Source organism: Gymnodraco acuticeps, unplaced genomic scaffold, assembly GCF_902827175.1.
Source record: "Gymnodraco acuticeps unplaced genomic scaffold, fGymAcu1.1, whole genome shotgun sequence".
In the NCBI taxonomy this organism is placed as follows: Eukaryota; Metazoa; Chordata; class Actinopteri; order Perciformes; family Bathydraconidae; genus Gymnodraco; species Gymnodraco acuticeps.
In genome coordinates, this window is record NW_022990341.1 from 2,003,190 (window position 1) to 2,025,321 (window position 22,132).

General features: G+C 39.8%; 1 protein-coding gene across 4 annotated transcripts in view; it reads left to right on the forward strand.

Annotated features, from left to right (window-relative positions):
* The first annotated feature begins 5,666 nt into the window (after window positions 1-5,666).
* slc44a5b (solute carrier family 44 member 5b) overlaps window positions 5,667-22,132 on the forward strand; it is a 49,338-nt gene continuing 32,872 nt past the window's right edge. For all 4 annotated transcript variants that reach the window (XM_034223533.1, XM_034223535.1, XM_034223532.1 and 1 more), the window contains exons 1-2: window positions 5,667-5,864; window positions 21,333-21,381. In XM_034223533.1, coding sequence (XP_034079424.1) covers window positions 5,828-5,864; window positions 21,333-21,381 — 86 coding nt within the window. In that variant the 5' untranslated portion in view covers window positions 5,667-5,827. The remainder of the gene's footprint in view (window positions 5,865-21,332; window positions 21,382-22,132) is intronic.

Consider the following 22,132-nt stretch of genomic DNA (forward strand, 5'->3'; position numbering starts at 1 on the left):
AAAAAATATACAAAATGATATATTTTGCCTTAAAAGCACTGTAGAAATCCCTCAATAAGAACATTAGACCACAACATTACTATTATACTGCATGTTATTAGAGTGCATATTGGTCTCTTATGGGAGAGAGTGATATACATTAGATGTTAGCAGACGGTTATAGGCAAGAGGAAGGACCTATTTCTATAATAAAAGAGCAATATAAGTCTACTAAACAATTTGCATCAATTGCCAATTTACACTTCTAAAGCACCTGCAGAAAGGGTGGAGGTGCAGCATTGGTGAATGTTATTGTATCGATTAGTTCATACACATGCTTTAGCTGTGATACATCTTTAAAAGAAGGGAAACAGGAGGTAGGTACATTAGCATTTTTAGGAATTAAAACGTCTTCATTCTCTTTGCAAATCGTCTCCTCTTACAGACCATTGACTCATCGGCTGGTATCCCAACAATCATAGATGCAATTTTCAGTTTCTCAGAAGTGTTGTGTTTATCCAATCGATTGAAGAAAAATAAAAGCCCTCCAGTCACCGAAAGCACTTTGTATCTCTGTTACTCGTTTCAAGCTGTGATGGTACTGTTGTACAGTGTTACTGAATCACTTTCTTTGATGGTTGGAGTCGGAGGGGTTTCAATTTGAAGGACAGCAGGCTTGATTGCAACTGCAGCAATGAGTGAGAATGAAAAAGGGTGATGGTGTTAAAAGCATCTCCTTCTGTCCCCGATTAAATCAGAAACAACTCCCTCTTTAGCCAAACTGCTGAAGAACAGCCGTCACAGGGAGATAAATTGTCTTTTGTTTCAGAAAGTGCAGAGAGGCTGCAGACCAAATCAGCACAAAATGTGACTGCATCTGTTGTGTCCCCTCGCGATTATATAATTAGCAAGCTGTTGGCATCCATCATTTCCCCTGAATGACAAGCAGATGGACTGGCAACTCTGCAAAATACTGTCATTCTTAGAGGGGACATTTATTGCAGGATTAGTGAACATTCCCACTACTGGCTGGCAAAGAGCACACACTTTGATTGACCTTGTAACATGCGATAACATAAGGCTGTATCCTCCTGGGACCCAGCTTGTTAACATGCATCTCCTTTTACTTTTTTGAGCTACTCTATCAATCTCTGATGTGCTGTACAGAGGACATCCTGGTCTTTCCAGTGATATGTCATTGGTTAAAATTGCATGCTGGGAAGTTCCTCTTTCTTTTCATCCAAAATGGCTGGCATACCAAAAACAAAATTGTATAGAAGCAGGAGGAGAAGTCAAATATTGTTGAATAATTGTAATTTTTACCATGAAAATCATATATGTTCTTGTTTATTAACATGTGAGGAACTATATAATTAGTTCTGAAAGCAATTAAATAATTCAAGTTTTCAAATAACAGCTCTTTTATAAATGTCCATTCTAGTGGACGTCAGGACTATCTTCATGGACTTTATGACTCAATATTGTTGCAGGAGACGGAACTGAAGCAGACATTTTCTGTACCAGATAGTTCAGGGAGATTAAGATGTTGAGCTCTCAGATGATGAGAGAGATGAGGCTTTCACACCTGGGATAGAAGAGGGTCAAGAAGAAGGGGGGGAAAGATGCAGGATGCTCCATGAGCGCACAGATAGATCACATAGAGACAGATAGGGACGAGCTGGAAAGACATGGCCCCCTGTGGGCCAAGAGTAGCACGTATGTCTTATTGTTGTTTTTATTTTAAGTGGAGCCATGAAAAATGAGAATTGCCTCAGGAATGCAAGCTTTGTTTCTATGAGCAGGTCAAATGGAGACCACATCCATAAAACTAGTCAAGATGACCCTACAGCCCATGCCGACTGGAGTCAATGAGGTACTTTCCCCAGTACATTGACTACAAAGTCTTTGAAGATCTGGAAAGATTCACCAAAAACCAAACTTGTTTTTTGGTGACCAAATAAACAGCAATGTTCAGATCAATTAATTATTGATGTTTTAAATAAAGGTGAATGTATTATTGTATTAATATCACTCTATAACCATAATTTGATTTGTTAATTTTGGCTGTCTTTTCAAACTAAAATGGTCCCGACGTCCTCTACAGGGACATACTGTAACATTTAAAAATAAAATAAAATTTAAAAAGTCTAAATTGCAAGATGTTTTTTTAACCCTAAATAGGTAGGAAATCACAACAACAACAACAAAAATTGGAAGACACTTGTTTTCCTCGGGTCCCAGGAGGGTATTGTAAAGACCCTTTTATTATAAAAATGGAAATAAATTGACAAAAGAACAAAGGTAGATGGATTAAAAGGTTCCCAACTATATCAACCTATTTTTCTCCTTTAACTAGTAAGGTTTCTACGTTAAGATGTAACACGCCATCACTGCTAATAATGTAAAAATCCACACAACAGCAGGCATGTTTCAAACTGAGCTATAAATTGTAGGGTCCATCTGGCTCTGGTACTATTAATAGCATCAAAACCCAACTGCAATAATCATCGATTAACAGAAGTTCAAAAGATACATTATAATTTTCCTGAAATGTACACAGTAGGACTGGTACAAAAAAATCAGTCCTTTTATGTTGTATCTATGTATTTTCTATTGTAAGATGTGTCACAGCCTTCCAATTCAGACACACTATTGTAGGCCATAAACGGTTGAAACCAATATCCTGTGTCACCAAGACAAATTGTTTTACATTAACCGTATTGCACTTGGAAAATAATGTGATACTGATTCTCCCTGTGCTACTGGAAGGGATCCTGCCACATCAACATATGATCTGTCTCGGGAAAAGTCAATCCCTTCTTAATGACTGGCCTTTGGCAGCCTCAGATCTCATTACTTTCACCCAGAAAGCACTAAGGGAGACATCACTTTTTGGATGTCAGAGTGCAATACAAATGACCTGTCCTATTTCTAATCTAATTTTACATTAAAATGCTTGAAGTGTTAATGTTTTAGATATTCTGTCGTTATAGAGCAGGGGTGCCCACACTTTTTGGGCTGGTGAGCTACTTTTGAAATGACCAGCTCACCGAGGTCTACCAACCAAAAATAAAATCCCAAATTGCAAGGGTTGCTGAATAACACGTTTTATTTATACATGGGATAATAGGGCTGCAACAAACGACTAATTTGATAATCGATTAATCTATCGATTAATGAAACGACTAATCGACTATTCAGACTATTACTGTATGCCTTGCACAATTTCTCAAACGCTCTTGTTTAGCCATCAACTTTTAGATTTAGCTTGAGGTTGTTTTAGGCACGTGGAAACTAACAATGAAGACAATAAAGATTAATACTTGATTCAAAAATACATATATTATTAAATTAACAAATTGTTTACAAAATTAACATTGCTTTTTATTTAAATAAAATAAATAATATTTCGCATCAAAAGAAACAACAATGTTTTAACAAATCGTATTAAATAATCTGATGACATAACTGTAAACAGAATAGCTGAAACTTTAACAAAATAAAGAGTAACTCAGTTACCTCTAATCATTAACCCATGTTTGTATCATTGAGTTAACTCCGTGTGTTGCTGCTAGCATAACACCTGACGTGGAAACGTTACTCATGGATGGGGCTACAGGGCTACTAGAAAGACAGTCGAGCCCGGTGCATTCCTCCGTCTGAATGTGGAGCACTTTTGATAAATGTTTAGATAAATTGCTCGTGTTACCGCCCTTACATGCTAAACACTCTTGGCAAGGAGCATTGTCCACTTCAAGACGGGTAACATTTAACCACACCTTGGAGCGCTTCTCTCCGCCATCCCCGCCGTGTGTTGCTGAATGTAGCAGCCGCGCGTGTGTAAACTGCCCCGCCCCCTCGCGCACAGACGGGGGAGAGAGATCTCGTTTGGATTGGAAAGGTCGAAAATACACCGACCATAGACGCATTTGTTTGTCTTTTTGCATGTTAGAAACGAGTTGGCGACACTAAGACTGCGAGATAATATTTGTGTAGCAATAATACATGACCTTTCTCAACTCGCTACTCGGAGGGAAGTCGCTGTCATATGCCTTGTGAACACTCCGATAATGCCTCTCCACGTTACCTTTCTTTGGCAGAGCGACGCTTGCTTTACAAATAAGACAAATAACCTTTGAATGTGACATCACAAAAAAATATTCTTCCTCCCATTCTGGGTGGAAGTGGTATGTCTTTAGCTTCTTGCTCGGTCCCGCACTCATTTTGTTGTTTGTCTCTTTAACTTAATTTGAGTTTTCCCGGGACTTGACTGATTTTGTATCGCTTTGCATTCTGGGTTAACAGACTGGAAAGCGATAGGTCGCTTTTTCTGTCAATCAAGTAAACTCCTGAATTAAGTGGTAGGGAGGCGGGATCAAAACCTGTTTTGTCTAGAACTGGATTTTTTTTTTTATGAATGACTCGCGATCTACCAGCATTGCCCCCGCGGGCGACCGGTCGATGTCTGAAGAGGGATAATGTTTGGCGATGTGTAATTATTATTCAGGCAGCATTCAGGTTAAATCCCTTTGGCGGAAAACTGTCACAGATAAAACATGCTTCTGTTTTTTTTTATACTGTATGGAAATCTCACCCCACAGCTCAGTTCACAGGATCCCCGGTTACTGTGCAGAATATTAAGTCTCTGCTGCCACGTCCTGGTCATAGTCAAAATAGTGGACTCTCAAACCCTGTAATCAATGTGTGTCTGTGAATACATACAGGTATGTAAAGCAAATACCTCTCTTATTGGGTGTTGTTGTGTTCTGGGACTAATACTTTATCTCAGTTTAAAAAGGGATTGAAGTTGCTCCTGGGCTTTATTTATCTATATTTACTTTGCAGAAAAGAAAACATTCTCTAGGATGTGCAGTTTGAATTACACGATAATAGAAACTGTATTAGTAAGTGAGAGCAACCTGAATCATACACACACTTCTTACTGCTTCACATTTAATAGTAATTGATTAAGAGGGCCTATCTGCGCTTTGTGAGTAATATTATATTTGCCTGCACTTAAAGGAAGGCAGTACACAACACGGATCATTAACAGATGGGCATGTAAATAATGTGCTTTGTAAGATATTGACATCTCTCTTGCCCTCTTCTTAGTTGTGTTGCATCTATTTAGATGGGAATTTATACCTGAATTATTATAATTATTAATTGTATACATTTGTCATTATGTGACTTTATATTGACAACCAGAACAAGTGGGACGAATTCGAAGGAGATTCATATACATTTTTTTATTTATTTTTTAAATAATACCACTGTTGAAATTAAAAAGGGAAGCCAAAATAGAGAATATATTTGCAATATCCAAGAACGCCCAGCTGGGGTCAGTGTTTATCCACTGGACGCCTCGGTGTGGACAGAGATGTCACTGCCTCCTAAAAATACCAGCCTACCTGCAATGTTGTCTGTATTATTAATCAATCGAAAAGCAACCGGGCTATCACCACTCTTCTGGCAGACACAGGCTCACTAACCCCTCTGATCTTTTGCAATCCTTTATATACATCCTACACATTTTCATGTTATAAGACACACTGCACAAAAACGTTGATGTTTAAATTACATCCTAACAAAGGGAAACAGGACATCCAGCAGCAGCAGTAGTGAGGGTGCACGTCCCCTTTAAGAATAATTAATGACGTCGCGCTGTAAACACGACTGACGCTCAGCTGCGTGGCCGAAGCATCCTCGCGCCCCAGACCTCTCCAGGTTCCTGTGTTTATTTCTCGACGGGACCGTTGAAAGGCACTCAAATAAACTCCAGTTTAACTCGACTCTCATATGCGGTCTCCAAAACCAAGACGACGCTGCATTTGTGCTACCAAGTGCCATGGCTAGAAAGACGGACACCCGCTCATCTTACTATGGTGAGTGGGTTTTCTTTGTTGGAAATGCCAAGATATTTTCCATCTGCACTGTGTAACGTTATGACAACGGTGTTTTTTAACCTGGCTTATGTTTAACCCCTTACTGAGATGTAAGGGGACGCTAGCTAATTTAGCTAAAATTGTCAGTTGCTAACTATTTGGGGGCTATTTAACGGTTGACATCAAATACGCAGTAACGTTAACGTTAGAATCATGTTTTAAACGGTTTGAACGGCTAACGTTTGAAAATGGAACGTTACTCTAACGTTTTTTTTATTTTTCTTGAATCTGCCTCAATAATTATTTGTGTCTTTTGCCATAACTTATTAACTCGAGTGATAACATATTTGTGTTTGCTTTTGTGTTGTTACCTAAGTCCTCACTGTCACTTTCCTTCTCCACTCACTGTCAACTCGTCTTTGTTGTAAACGCAGATCTTTTTTTTCTCTGTCATGTTGCTGTATGGCATGACAACAGAATATAACAGTAACATTATCTTCGTTATCGTTTACTAATTATTTCTGTATTCATACATTTATCGTCTGATGTCAATGTCCATCACTATTTCCTTAAAGAAGATGCCATCAGATTCCTTTGTTTTCATGTTACACCAGTCAAAATCCCTAATTTTCCTAGAATAAAACACAAGACAATCTGCTTGCTAATGTTGGTCCTAAAATATTGAAATGATTACTTGACTTGACTATTCACAATCACTTCAGTAACGTTTTTAACGGTTATTTTACTTTGGAAAAAGTAGCCTAACGTCTTTTAGAATTTTTCTTTGATCTGCCTCAGTAATAATTTGCGTCTTTAGCCATACTTTATTAGCTCCAGTGATATTGTATTTATTTGCTTTTGTTTTATTACTTTAGTCCTCACTGTCACTTTTCTTCTCCGCTCACTGTCAACTCGTCTTTGTTGTAAACGCAGACATTTTCTCTCTCTGTCATGTTGCTGTATGGCATGACAACACAATATAACGGCAACATTGTTATCGTTTACCGGTTATTTCTGGATTCATATACTTAGAATAAGACAAAGAAAATCTGCTAGCTAATGTTGGTCTTTTAATATTTAAATGATTAATTGACTTGATGAATCTATGCACATCAATAACGTTTTTAACGGTTATTTAATGTTTGAAAAAGTAGCCTAATTTCCTCTTTTCTCAAGACTTAAATCGTTACCCAAACATTTTAACATAAATTGACAATGTTTTTGATATTCAAATTGTTGTTGATGGATACATAGAGATTAGTCTACTACTACGGCTATTTTTTGTTGACAGTCACAGAAACATTTTTACTCAAATTCTGTCAGTTGGGTTTCAATGGTTGACATCAAATCCGCGTTACTGTATTTTAACTGACAGTTGTTTACTAGAGTAGCCTATCCCTTATGAGTGTTTTCATTCATTTTTACCTACCATACACCAAGCCTAAACTTGTAAACCTGTGCTTAGTCTGTTAACAACTACTCTTATCTCCACTCTCCTCCTCCTCTTCTCGCCCACATAATCAAAAGATTGTAACAACTGCAGTCCAGTAAGAGCAGTTAGTAGTGAAAGTTAAATACAATGTCCTCTGTGATTTGTTTTGCTAGCAAAAGATGAATCCTCTCCAAGTGGCATCTTCGCTGCTCCAGGCGTATAAAGTATTTAATACGCGGTCACATTTTCTATCCATTAGCCTGCTTAAGTAATCTTGTTGTTTTCTAAAGCATTATAATCCTTTATCACTCCCAGATGCCACACAGTGACTCTCCTCTGAAACAAAGAGCCACTCTGGTGATTTTCACCATAGTGGCTTTTTAAGGTTTAATGCCAGTATTAATACTTCCCGTGTACAAAATACTGCCCTCTATATTTAGTAATCTTCCATTTAATCATTTAAAGAAACACATTTAGAGCTTCTTGTTGTCAGTGTACAGCTGCTTTCAAGCTACGAGAATATCATGGGAAGCGAACGAGCTATTGAAACCGAGACTAAGCAATCCAGCACGTTGACAGGGCAATTCATATCTCCTTCCAAGAAAGCATTACTTTGCGTGGCAATAAAGGAATGACTTATATCATATCGAACACTGATCCAATATCTTATGTTCACTAAAAGTAGACAGAAGACATGATCAGCTGATCCGTGCAACCTATAACACTGACCCATATAAGCATGACATCATTCATTGACATCATCTCCCAAAATGACTGTCATGGAAGCTTGATCTTTAGATACAGTAGCTCTAGATTGACACAGGCATTTTCAAGTTTGCTCCTGACGGCTGTGGATGGGGAAAATCTAATGTTTCTCTCACATGCTGACCTCTTGTGTCCCTCGGACCCTATGACTTCAGCACTCTGCCAATCACAACTGCAACCTGTCAACCGTAACAATTCTCACTGCTCTTGGTTGACGTGCAGCACACCATCGGGGCCTTCAATCTGTAGACTGTACATGTAAAGCTTCAAACACTATCACCTAGAGATATTGTGTTGAGTGAAAGTAACCAGCCTCTTTGTCCTTTGTGTCATTATTATTATATACTTTATTGCATTACTTAGATAGTTTGCATCATACAGTGGCTAACATATACCTGCATTATCTTCTATCCGTTCAACACGAGTGCTTCTCTCTAGAGAATGACAGAGTATATTGAAACACTTTAATTAAGGAACATCCAACGACCTAGCTTGTGGATCATGGGAGGGAGTTATGGTGCCTCTCTGTGTTTAGGTCAGCTGCTTTATGCTGTTAGCTCCCTGGTGCTTTCCTTTCATCAACTAGCTTTGCATAAAAGCATTTCAGAGTATTTTCGTCTCACAACTGAACAAAGAACAACAAGACACATTTGACCTTTTATATACTCTGCCAAATATCGTTAAAAAATGACATTACAACTAATAATTCGCTCACTGCATATTTTTAAATGTTGAGTGCATAATAACGGAAATCATATTGGCTGTTAATGTTTAAATACCCACCATTACTGAATGTGTTGGTAGTGTGAATCTCTGTTCAGTATATTTCAGGTCAGCTTGTTGGAAAGATCTTTTCAAACCAGGTTAACTGTTTCAGTCGATACAGATGTCAGTTCCACAGAATCAAAGACGAAGGGTTTCTATCTAGACTTTCCACATTGCAGTGACCCACGGATGTCACACAAGAAGAAATAGAAAACAGAGGGACAACAATTTATTTTTGAACAATAGCCACAAGGCTTGTTGTGTGGAAGAAGTGCTTGAGCTCTCGCTATTCTGAACAAAATAGGAACAGGAAACCCTCCTATATATTTATTTTTTATTTTTTGGGGGGGGGGGGGATGTTTGAAATAACTCAAAGCTGAGGTAGATATGGCCCGATAACAGACAGTCATGATGCAATTCCATATTAACATTGAGTTATAACCTAGCCCTAAAATAAAGATGTTTCTTTTAATGAACATGCAATTTAATGGATTGCACACTCTTTCATAAAAGAAGCAAAAACCATTTGAGCTTTCTATAGCTGAGTCATGTTTTTAGTGGCTGGTCGACCTACCTGATCCCATCATTTCAATTCAGCAGTTTTCTGCTGTACATCCTGGATTGAAGTGTATTCTTATAGTATATAATATAACGTTCCTAACTTTGCAGCAAGTGGGCCTATGCTGTACTGCTGAAAGTCTCAGTCAGTCATAGAAGTAGAAAAATACCTTCATAATCATTCTGTGACAGGTTTGTAAGTAACAATTTAGATATGAGTTCCATTCAGCACAGAAAGTGTTGAGTCGGGCACACTGTTAATTAACAAATGTCTCGCATGGGCACATACTTGCCACCCTTGAGACCTCAGAAATCGGGAGCATTTCAAAACCACCGCGGGGGAGGGGTGCTAGTGGAACGCCGGAGCTGGATTAACATTAACATGCTTATTGTAGTTATTAGGGCACTGCCTTGCGGCCTGTAGCACCATCCTTTATAGAGCATATGTGAAGGACAGGAGTGAGCAGAGTTGTCAATTCTTGTTCTATTTTCTGTGACTATCTTCCTCACCCTCTCAGACTTTCAGTTGCGCACGCTACTAAAGAGACGCGCTACCATGGAAACCAAACAATGGTGTAGCTGTATTAAAGTCAGAGTGGAAACAGTCCTGAGTAAATCTGATTTTGTCAGAAATCGGGAGAAATATGACCCCGGGAGAGGGCAATGAAATCGGGAGTCTCCCGCGAAAATTGGGAGGGTTGGCAAGTATGCATGGGCAGCTTCACTAAACGCTGCATTTTATACTGAGTCAATGCACAGCCATGACAGAAAGCTGAAAGCCTTCATTTAGAAAATCAAACATTCACGGTGTCTTCCTGTGAAATTGCAGTTAGGAGGTTGTAGCTCAAATGGCCCATATTGCACCCAGGACAACGTGCAATTATTGACTGTTGTTGTAGTGTCCCTGCCCTCTGCAAAAACTCATCACAAATGAAGACCTATCCTCAGTCCACATTGTATTAGCCTTTATGTCATATCTGCTCATTATTGTATAACAACGTTGTGTTCTTTTACTACTAAATTCTTGTGACCTTCCTCAAAATAAAGTCAGTGCATGGAAGTTTGAAATGTAATATTCACACTAATAATAGGATGAGTCAGTAATTTATTCCCCATTCATTCTTGCACTTCACTGGATGATTATCTGTTCCAGTCTGTGAAAATGGGAGGCTGTGAAGAGGCTTTCTAGGTGACAGCAAGGAGATTTTGTGTTTCCAATTGGCACTTCACATCTAGTTGGTGTCTGTTTATGACTAGAAGAGTGACTTTGACAATGATTTGTGAAAAACGAGCTAAAGATAAATTCGAAAAGGATTAAGAGATACTGTTCATTCAAAACACGTAGGTATTGATTCTTGAGTGCACAGTACTTAAAAATGACCTTTTATAGGTTTCATTTGCTAAATGACGCAGCAGCGAGCTTATGAATCATTATCCTAAGAACAAAAGAGACATAGTGTTCAGATGTTTTCAACATGCTCTACTAAGCACAGGTGAGGGCTTTACATTGCACCTTGCGGGTTTACTTAGACTAACATTTAATTTGTCTGATGTGTGCAGTTGTGAGGTTTAATTCTTCCTGGTCCAAGTTGCATCCTGCCTAACATAAAACTCTGATGTTCAAAGCGCTAAGAGGATTTTTGTGTTTCATACACAGCCAGAAATCACTATCATTATCGGAACTAGTCATCTAGTGCCAGTAGAGAGTCCTAGAAAATGTGTGTTTCTTAAAATATGCAAATAACTCTGGAAACAGGGGGAGATTGCGCAAAGTAAACAAATGTCAGAAGAGATTAATGTGTACTTACTTTTGTCATACTAAAGGAGAAATCTGCAATATTCTGTTTGGTTATTTTATGATTCCATTACTAATAGATCACACAAAGAGGAATTCATTGTGGAGGTTTCAAAAAAAGTATTGAATAGTATATGTGACACAAATATGTTGTGTGTGCATTCCTAATGGCGTCTAGATTAGGGTTGCAAAATTCCGGGAATTTTCAAAGATGGAAACTTTCCATGGAAATTAACGGGAATTTATGGGAATTTATGGGAATTTTCAAAATTGAAGGTTGGCTCTTCATAGGGAACTTAAATATAGTTGGGGAAAGTATATTTTAGTATAATCTTGACTAAAACAAACAGATGCCGTTCAAGTACACTTGAATATCCATGCCATAGCACACTGTTTACTGCATGGCTATTGAGACCACACCCCCTACAGGCACTATGCATTCCTCCATCACATGCACAGATGATTTCGAGAAGACTGGATCACACTTTTGAGCCCAAAGCACAAGACAAATGAAGCCACATCTTTTCATTTAACATTTTGAATGGGACTTTGTGGGTATTTTAATGAGTAGGGTTGGGGGGGATGAGTCATATTTAACTCAACATTCCTGTTTTCGTTCTTCAATGAAACAAATAATTGTTCAATAAAATAATTAAAATTGTTATTTTCTACTTAAAATTTTAATAAAAATCTGTTGAAATGTCATTTTTTGTTTAATTTTGCATCGAATATTTCCAAAATTCCCCAGCTTAACTTCCCATGGAAACTTTCCGGAAATGTACCGGAAACTTTCTGCCCCTTTGCAACCCTAGTCTAGATGCGTACATAGAGTATGTAAGTTTGTTTTTTAATTTAGGTGTGGCTGCAAATTTGGATGAAATTTGGCCTGAATTAAGAAATAAGGTTTAATAATCCAAGCCAAAGCCAGTTGAGCCTGTCAGTGATCTACAGTAGCATTAGCATCACAGGGCTGCACTGACATGCCTTGAGGCTCCCTCTGAAGTAACCAAGGTCACAAAGCCCCAGCCACAATGCTGCCACTTCTCCGCTCGGAACAGCAGGCTAGCTGTCAGTGTCTGACACAATGAGATGCTAACTCTCCTCTTGGGGGTCGAATCCCAATCCGGATCTCACCATTCTCTGCATTCAAGAGAGTGTCACTTTGCATTGTGTCTCTGCTTCCCCCTGAACATATGCACAGTAAACACTGTTCATGCATTGATAGGAGGTAACCCAGTGGGCACCCAAAGCAGATAGGCCAAGTGCTCAGTCCTCAAGCATCTGCTAATAGTTTTGAGGGTCCCATGGGGCTCTGCTAAGTAAAACAAAACCAGAGATCGGGATGTTGTTGTCTTGTCTCGATAAGGAAACACGCCTTTAAAAGGTTTTTACTGTTGTCCAGGCGGGGGAATACAAACAAGGCAGAAATGCAATAGAAGAAGTATAGAGAAAAAAGAGAGTGGCAGTGCAACATGCGGAGTGTTTGCGTGTATTATCCCTCCACATTTTTTATATTAAATAGGAGAGCCACCTGGGTTTTTTAGAGAGCTTTGATTGTTTCAGTGATGGACTCCATATCTCAGCTGTTGTTTTTCTTGGTGAGTGTGGGAGACTTTTGTATTCGTGTTGTTAGAGTTAGTGGGATGTGAGAGTGTTGCCTGACTTAAGTCGAACCTTGCAAGTGCATTTCTGCCCCCTGGGACCCCCACAGTGTGTATGTGTTTTCTGATTTTACTGTGAATCTCTAGCCTAAAAAAATACCCCTATAACCTTCTTTCACTCTTTTTTACTCTTACTGCATTACTCACCCCTTTTATCTTTATGACAGTGATACACCCAAATAGCTTTTTTTCAAATGTGCCAAGGTGCAATACACTAAAGTTGCCAGAGACGCCTTAACACTCCTGATGCAGACAACAGGAAAACCAAAACCCCCAAAGCCATGCTACTTAACGTTGATTTCCTTTTTGGATTGTCAGAAGCCTGTGCTTCTATCAAATATGAATGAGCATACTGTGTACAGCATTCAGACTCACAGGCTGCGCCCATCCTGCTGAGTAACATCATTATGCAGAATTTGTACCATGTCTATTATTTATTTTTTGTTTATCCCTAGCTGAGTCTAAAAGCCCGTCATAGCTTTGACAGGAGTGCAATCTTAGAGCACTCCACTCTCTCCACATCTTGGAAATGTTTATGAATCCTCAGCGTAAAAACAAGAGTAAAAGTCCTTTCCAAAGGGCCCCTCCGACCCAGCCCATGTAGAGCACCTGCAGTGTGCGAGCTGTTTGCCTGACCACGGTATGAAAGAGGCCTGTGTTGAACAGTGGAGCCTGGGCACACTGGTGCCTGTGTGTGCCCGTGTTGGTGTGTCTGTGTACTGGATGTATTTAGGGAGACGAGCTGAGGAATGCTGGGACGATGGGCTGTGGAAACGGGATAGGAAAGTGAAGAAAGTTTGACTCTTGAGGGGGTAACAGCAACACTCCACTGTATGATTAACATTGTCTACCAATTAGCTGTTTGTCACTTATCTGCTCTACGTACATTTAAGGAATACCCACAAAATGATTTGGATATTTTAAATAACTCAGCCTTTGTTACACATCAATCTTGTTTCTTACATTCTTCCTCTGTGAACTAAGTATCGAAAAAGGTATACAAAATGTAGTTTTCTCCATTTTTTATCCTTTCTTTACGATGGAGATATGCAAGAAATAAAAACAAATCTTCACCAACAGAAGGTAACACAGGGTGAGAAATACAAATGGTCATTGTTTAAGTTTAGTTTTCCCCAAATGTATTGTCTTCTTGGAATTGAAGATTGCTATTTTTACATTGGTTGCCTTTGCTCTCACATTAATACATCTCAGAGTATCTGCGGTGATACTTACCCCGAGCCTGTTTTTCAGGTCTCAGGCTCGAAAATGACATTCCCATGGAAGAAATGACCATATGTTCCCTTCTAAAAGGGTTACATTAATAATCTTTTTTCTCAAAGTAATGATAAACCTGTGAGTTGGATGTAGAAAAGTCAGAATCAATATAGATGTTTTTTATTTTAAAGAAAATTCAGATTGAACATGGTAAAAAACTGTAAATTATAGTGTCCGTCCAAAAAATATGTTGTACTTATAGTGAAAACTAACCTTGGATGATGGGTTAGTAGACTAAAAGCTTTAGGAATCCAAAGTACAACATATAATAAGTACCCTGTATCAAGATTGATGCAAAACAAGTGATATTTGACCTTTTTAGACAGATTTAGCAAAAAAAACCTCTTCTGGAGCCATTTGGGTGGATTTTCCATATCTCTGGCCCCCCTTGTTCGATTTTGACGTGTGACATCTCTTTCTGACCATTAAAGCCAATACATTCCGAGGGAAATCGTCCCGCACACACATGTTAAAACAAAAAAGGTGTCGTCTCTGCGCATGCTAGCTTGCAGCAGAGGAGAAATATCGCTGCTCTGATATAAAGCAACGGAAAAGCTGTTTTATTGCTTATGGATTATCAGAACATTTCAAAGGGGACACAGACTCATTGGATTAACCTATGGATTAACTACAGCATCGTTTTTATCGTTTTAATGCCATTAAAGACCAGTTTAGACCAGACGAAGGTAAGCCATGTTAGTGTTGTGGGCTACCTAGCGCCACTTGTTTTGATGTACGTTTTTGTTAACGAGTTTTTATCTTTCAGTGTTGAGTTGGGCACCATTAGATTCTGTGTCTCCTTGCGATCATAAACGATGTGTTGGATGTGCACCTAGGATAAGTAATAAGGGAGCTAGGAGTGATTATCGGTGCAGTAATAGGTTAGCATTTTTCGCTCGGGTCATTTAGATGCTTCTTATGAGACTTGTGTTTTGTGTTGGTAAAAATGGTTTGTATCGTCAGTTAGCTGAGATTATTCCCGTTAATCTGGTAGAACACATTAATAGGTTCTTAAATATTAAGATCCCCTGAGACACAGTGTCGTGAACAAAAAAAAAAAGGACCCGCCGAGGGGGTCCTTGGGGCTTAACAGGTTAACAAATTATAAATATATAACTCAGTAAATGTGCACATATTCTCTGAGCAGTCTAACCTCAAAATAAAATGAGCCACGAGATAAATGTGCAATTTAGTCTTCTCCCAAATTGTAAAATACAAGGCGATGAACTACTTCTGTGACTTTCCTTTTAAAGCTTTATCACTTCAGGCGGGATTGTTGCATCTGACTCTTCCTGCACAGGCATTTAGAAGTTGATTCTCAGCACATAATGTCTGACGGGAGGTACAGACTTCAAATTGAGGCATTGTCACACAGCCTTTCAATCTTGTCTGAGAGCTTTTATTAAACCTTCATTGCAAGAATTGTATCACATTTTGTATCTGTATGTGACAGACTTACATGTAGTTTACGGTGTTAGTTCTTCACCACTGTACATTTATCAATAGATCTTGTTGCTATGGCAGACTTGCGGCAAATGAAAATGGGATTTAGGAGCAAAGATTAGTGCTAAAGCCTTTGTCTGATCATGATGTGTAATTCCTCAAGCCTCATTGCCTCTGAGCCTCTATTACCACCATGATTGTTGTGTTATGCGTAAATATTTCAGTCACAGCAGGACAAGGTGGCATAATCTAGCTCTACGTCAATAGAGGAGATTTGCAGTTAGTGTAGCTAACAGTGACTTAAGCTGTCCTAGGGCATCGTGCCTGCCAGGCTTTTTCCAAACGACTGCAGACCCTCTTTCAGCCTTGCTAAGCCACTCTACCATCAGTATCTCCCGCACTGGCAGACTGCAGTGCAGTGTAAACACCCCTCATCTAATGCTCATTCTGCTGCTATCCAGGCGTCACTGATTGTTTTTACCACTCTTTTTACTCATTCAATTTTGTTTTATTGGACAGCCTTGTGGAAGTAGTCAAGCAGATGGAGTGAGAAGAACAGAAGCTACATTTAGCTTTGCTGAATTAGCACATGCTATGTCACCTGAATGTTATTGTGTTTGAACAAAGGTGTTTGATATCCTCCAGAATACTTAAGCGGTCTGTACACACTAAACCGTTTTTATAAAAATGTTGCTATAAGAAAGAATTTGATCGCAGGATTGTATTTCTTTTCGTTACCTTTGTCCTACTGTAATGACAGCTTTAAAATCTGGGTTCAACATCATATTTCCCGCTATTTTTAAGTCAGTCAGCCGGGGACCATGCCCACTGCTGGTCCTATCTCTGGACACACTGGCAGGCTGAACAACTCCATACAGTAGGCTGAACAAGAAATAACTGATATGACGGAAAAGCGCTCTGCTCCCTGACCCTCACTGCACCACAATCTGTCCTATCACCACTTGCTCTCCTTGATCTCTGTGTGATTCAGCTTGCTCTCACCATATGGACTGCCCACTTTGTGTCACTATTCCTCCCGCAAGGTTGAGACCTGCATATGTTATGAATATTCACACAACCTAGAAGGGTCATTTAAATATTCTTTAAAACCATGTATATTCAGCTTACATTTGGCCTATAGTAGCTATTACGTCTCTTGTTCACCTCAGCAGCTGTACCTCTAATTGGCTCTGATATAAGTTCATGTGATGCAGCCTGCTGGCCATGGCATGTGGGTGTTACAACAACCACTGTGATGTAAAAGCAATTGGAGACAACTTCAGGCACAACACAGAGGAATAGTTCCCTCTGTACATCACGCACAGTTGCTACATTTGAAGGGTCCAAATTAAAATCTGAGTGGTATGGAGCTGTTTTTAGGTTTGAGCTCTCAGCATTGTAGATCACTTGAAATACAGTGGAGCATATTCAGCGCTATTGCTCTGAAAATGCTGCAGTGAGCACCTGGTCTGGTGACATTGTGTCCTTGGCTGAGGATTTCACACACTTAACCCAGAAAATCTCCCCCATTTTTTTTGTTCTGAAACACAACTCAAGCGAGTGGCTTTCAGTGACAGCCAAACAGATTGCTGTTAAAAGGGTTTTTAACAGCAAAGACACATGGAGCATCTCGTATCAAGTGGTCTACCGTATCTTAGCTCACACTGCCTCAATGACAAATAGCTGAGTGGTCATAATCAAACCTAGAATGCAAGTATTTTTCTCGTGATCTAATAGCTGCACATAGCTCCATTTGGTCATGAGATAACCCTGCCATTATTCTTGCCCATCTCTAATATTCATTCTGTCTGGATGACAAAAAAAACATATTTGTAACAATGCCAACTCACATTGATTCAAGTGCATTTCCAGACCAGTGCATTTTCTTTTAATGCTGACTCAGCAGCTTTGGGGTTATTGGTGAGCAAAAACGGTTGCTCAGTCAGTTTTCCTGACATTATTTTACTGTTGACCCAGCAATTTTGGATCTCCATCCTTCAGATTACCTCTGTTGTAGGGAGCTGGGTAGATAAATCCTAATGTGGAAAAGCAGGCAATAATGTACACCTTCAGACATGCACATGTGCACAGCTTCCTGGCTTATTTATGCCTTCTCTTCATGCAGGAAGAAACCTTGTATGCTACTGCTACTATTATAAAGGGATTTCATCATGGCCAGAGAATTATGGCTGCTTCCTCAGTCACTATAGGATATGTAGCTGGCAGGTTAAGAGGAGCTGCTGCCAGGCTTTACTGTGCTGAATCAGTTGTTAGAGGCAAAGGGGGTTTGTGTGTGTTTTTTTGCATATATACTATAAGCATTAAATACTTATGATCACTAAGCTAGCATATGTACAGACGTGCAAAATGTCTCGTGATCGCAATAGAAATGTTGTATGTGTTGTCAGTGCTGGTTTTACGTCTGAGACAGAGGATTAGGTTGGTATTTGGATCCATGTCAAATGTTACTATAAATAATTAAGTAAAAATCAAATAATAATGCATTAGACCGGCAAAGTAATTTAAATTCTGGATTATATAAATGGTATTAGATCAATTGGATAAATGTCTGACAATGTTGCCCCTTTCACACCAAGGCTTTTCGCGTTCTAGCTCCGTGCTAGAGCTTTTCTGGTTCGGTACCGGTTCTTCGGTTCAGCTCCCGCTCTGTTCACACTGCTCAGAGCCCGACTGGTGCTGCGTCATTGCGTCATCGTTTGCGTCATGACGTAACCGTTTGCGTGCCTGCTTCATAAAGCCAAACCGCGCGGAAACCCCTCATATCGACAACAACAACAATGGCCGATTGTATTGAAGCGCTACTCGTTTTGGTTTTGCTCTGTCGAAACGAAATGGAAGAAATGGGACGACTTTACTACCAACTTTACAGTCGTTACATGCTACATTCAAAAGTTCTTACACAGTTACACAGTGGGCCAAAATAAAAAAATCGGTACTAGTCGAGGGCCGGACTGGTTCAATGTTTATTGCATAACGTATTGAAATGAACTTATTGCACATATTAAACCTGGAACTAACAAAGCTTAGATGATTGCCTATAAAAACAACATTACACAGTGTTAGGCTTTTTGTTGTTGTTAGAGGTTGATCTCGCCCCTGCCCCCGCCTCCGACGTAAGCGTGACGTGCTTGCTTTCTAGACCGACAACTTTTTGGTCCTTGAAACGAACCGGATTCCGGAGCTTAGAGGCGGGTCCGCTGCAGTGTGAACAGGAAAAAACTGTGCTTTTCAAGCTCCAGCTCCGAACTGGCCCTGGAACCGCGTTGGTGTGAAAGGGGCATGAGTCATTTTAGACTTTAGAGCAGTGATCACCAACTGGCGGCCCGCGGGCCACATCCGGCCCGCCAGACATTCTCATCCGGCCCGCACGACGGGGGTGACTGTGGCGTTGGCGGAGTGGTTACTGCGTTCGCCTCCCACCCATTTTATTTTTTTACAACGTCTCGTGAGTAAGGTGCAGTACCGGAGTCCAACAGAGAGGCAGCAGCTGCGGGTCAGTAGACTGCGTACTGCGAAACCTTCCCTGCCTTGAACAAGAATTGATCCTTCGTTGTGAAGAGTCTTGTTAATGCGCTCCGCACCACAGCAGTAGCCCCGCTGCGACAGAGTCCAACAGAGAGGCAGGAGCTGCGGGACAGTAGCCTAGAAGCAGGGTTGGGTTGTAACGGAATACATGTAATGGCGTTACGTAATCAGAATACAAAAATCAAGTAGGCTAACTGTATTCAGCTGGCGTTACATTTGAAAAACGAGTAATCTGATTACAGTTACTTTCGTAAACCTGAAGTGAATACATTTTGGAATACTTTTTGGAATTATTGGTGGAAAAGTTTCCTCACAAAATGTAATATTCATTACTGGCAGAACTGTGTGCACACTGCACAGCGCTGCAGCATGTCTGTGAGCGAGAGAGAGAGATGCAGCGTGTCTGTGAGGCCCCGCCCCCGCACGCAGATGAGAGAGAGAGAGATCTCTTTTAAACTATATTGAAAGTTAGAAGCGGAGATGGTTCGATAAAATGTGCAAGATAACGTTTATGTAGCATTTCTTTATTGTCGAAATGATGACATTTATAACGGGATGAAATCAAAGTGAATGGCCTGCTGCTGCTGAATGCATGGGGCAAGTGACTGGAAACAGTTTTAAAAGTTATTACATCGTTTCAGATAATACATAATAATGATAATTCATTCTATTTAGGGGCGCCTTTCAAAGCACCCAAGGACACCTTACAATTTATAACATATTCTAAGGAAAGGTTTTAAGACAGTACAAAGAATGCAGTCAGGGTGATGTTTTTTATGTGTGGTGCAGATGAGAGGGAACTGTCCAGAATGACACCAAGATGTTGTGTTTGAGTTCTTGATAAGCCATTAAAACAGTAAAATAAGTGTCTCCTGTTCACCAAAACATACCCATCTGTTATGGAAAAAGAAAGTAATCCAAAAGTATTCTAAAAGTAATCTGAATACATTTTTAAGACACGTAACTGTAACTGTATTCTGATTACTTTCAGAGCATGTATTCAGTAACTGATTACATTTACCAAGTAACCCTCCCAACCCTGCCTAGAAGTGATCCTTCGTTAGCATGAAGAGTCTGCTAAGCTTGCGGTCCACAGTACCTGAGCGTGCTCCACTAGCACCCCCCCACTTCAAAATTCTGGGCTATATAAAAATCGCTGGCCCGCGATAGTGTCTATTGGATACATTTTGGCCCTTGGACAAATATAGTTGGTGATCCCTGCTTTAGAGTGTCCTTGATCTTCCATTTATTTATTTTTTTACAGCTGCAGCACGCTTACTGACGTCTTCACAACACTCATACTCTCACAGTTACTCCCCAGAGATAAAAAAATGCAGTGGTTGAGTTGTTCCAGCAGAAGCTACACTGGCCATATTCGTTATAATGGAAGATTATATCACCCCAGCAACAGTATGGCGTATTAATGCGTTTTTAATAGTTTTGGGATGATTGAGCTCTATGGGACGGAGGCATAAGCTTGGTCTATATTAGTCACAGTCAATGTTGTACTTGTTAAATTCAGGCCTTAATCAATTTCATAGCACATTCAGAACATGATTTGCATGTACGTATTACAGCGGACTCATTCCTCACACTTTTAGAAACGAGTTTGGCTTACACGTCTTTGGAGGGATACATTTGGGGAATGGGCAGATGGGAGACAGGCCCACTCAGTCTGCCCCAGCTGCTGGGAGATATTACGCTCCATGTGTGGTGATTATAGGTCCTCAGGAAGGCGTCATACTTCGTACAGAGACTACTTAGGCACCAAAGAAACAGTCAGGGATGAATGCAAATGCACTTGCTTCCTCACACCTTCAAGCGCACACAGTTTGAGTTAACCCCCCGGGTAACTGCTGGTGCTTACAACCGTGGTTTAGTATTCACTGTGCTTGGTCAAATGTGGAATCCCCACTGTGAGCCAGATAAGCTGTTTAGATTAAGAGTTGTTCAAAAAGATTTATCATATTTCTGTGTTAGCTACATTGTTATGTTTTTTACTGCTTTATTTTCGTGCGATCATCCCTCTTAATCTCAGTTCTGTTAGGAGACCTCCACTGTGAAATTGCCTATTAAGTTCATCTTGGACAGTTAAATAGCGCAGCATGTTAACTTTATAGCCACACTTATCTTTTGTTGTTCAACCATACATTCTGTCATCTATGTTCAGTCATTAAACTTTATTTTGTGTTCTTATTGACACTATTTTCACTATACTTGTTTTACAGGTGAGCCGCGCAAGTTTGACCCCACCTTCAGAGGGCCTGTTCACAACAGGTATGACACATACTCAATATCACCACCTTTTTGCTTTATATTTGTTCCTTATGATAATGTACTTGTTTAGAAATATTCAAAATGTACTCAATGTACAATAAAGTCACTGCACTCTAAATAACAGGAAATGAAAATCCTTTCACCTGCATTATATTAGAAAGGTGGCTGAGAACATAACCAAAAGCAACATTCCAATAGATTTAAAATATAATGTATACTTAAATATCAGTAGGAGTTTAAAATATGTTTTTTTAAATTCTCCTTAACTGACCCTTTACATACTAGTCACTATCTTCCAACATCTGATTCTTACGTGTTTATCGATTTTTGCCCATTGTATAATCTTTTTGGCACACAGCAAAGTTGGAGTGCTGATGGATTGATCATTTGTCATGCCACGTTAATAAAGATCGAGGCAGAGTGCTGGCAGCTCTCTCCACTTCAGCACACAGATCAATGACCATAAGTCTAACTGGTGGCTGAGTTAGCCCAATGACCCACACTATTAACCAGCCAGATACACCCAAACAGATATAGCCCACACATCACCGGAGCTATTGGAGGGAGATGTCTCCGGGCTTTCGCACAGTAGCACTTCTCCAGATGACTACTGTCTACTCCTGCCTCATGAGGGCAGCTATTTATTGTTTGCACTTTGCCCTTATTTCGAGATAATATATTGAAAATCAAATACAGAAGAATGTTCTATGAAGGTCACATGAATGTGTCATCTCAAAATTGGGGTCTTACA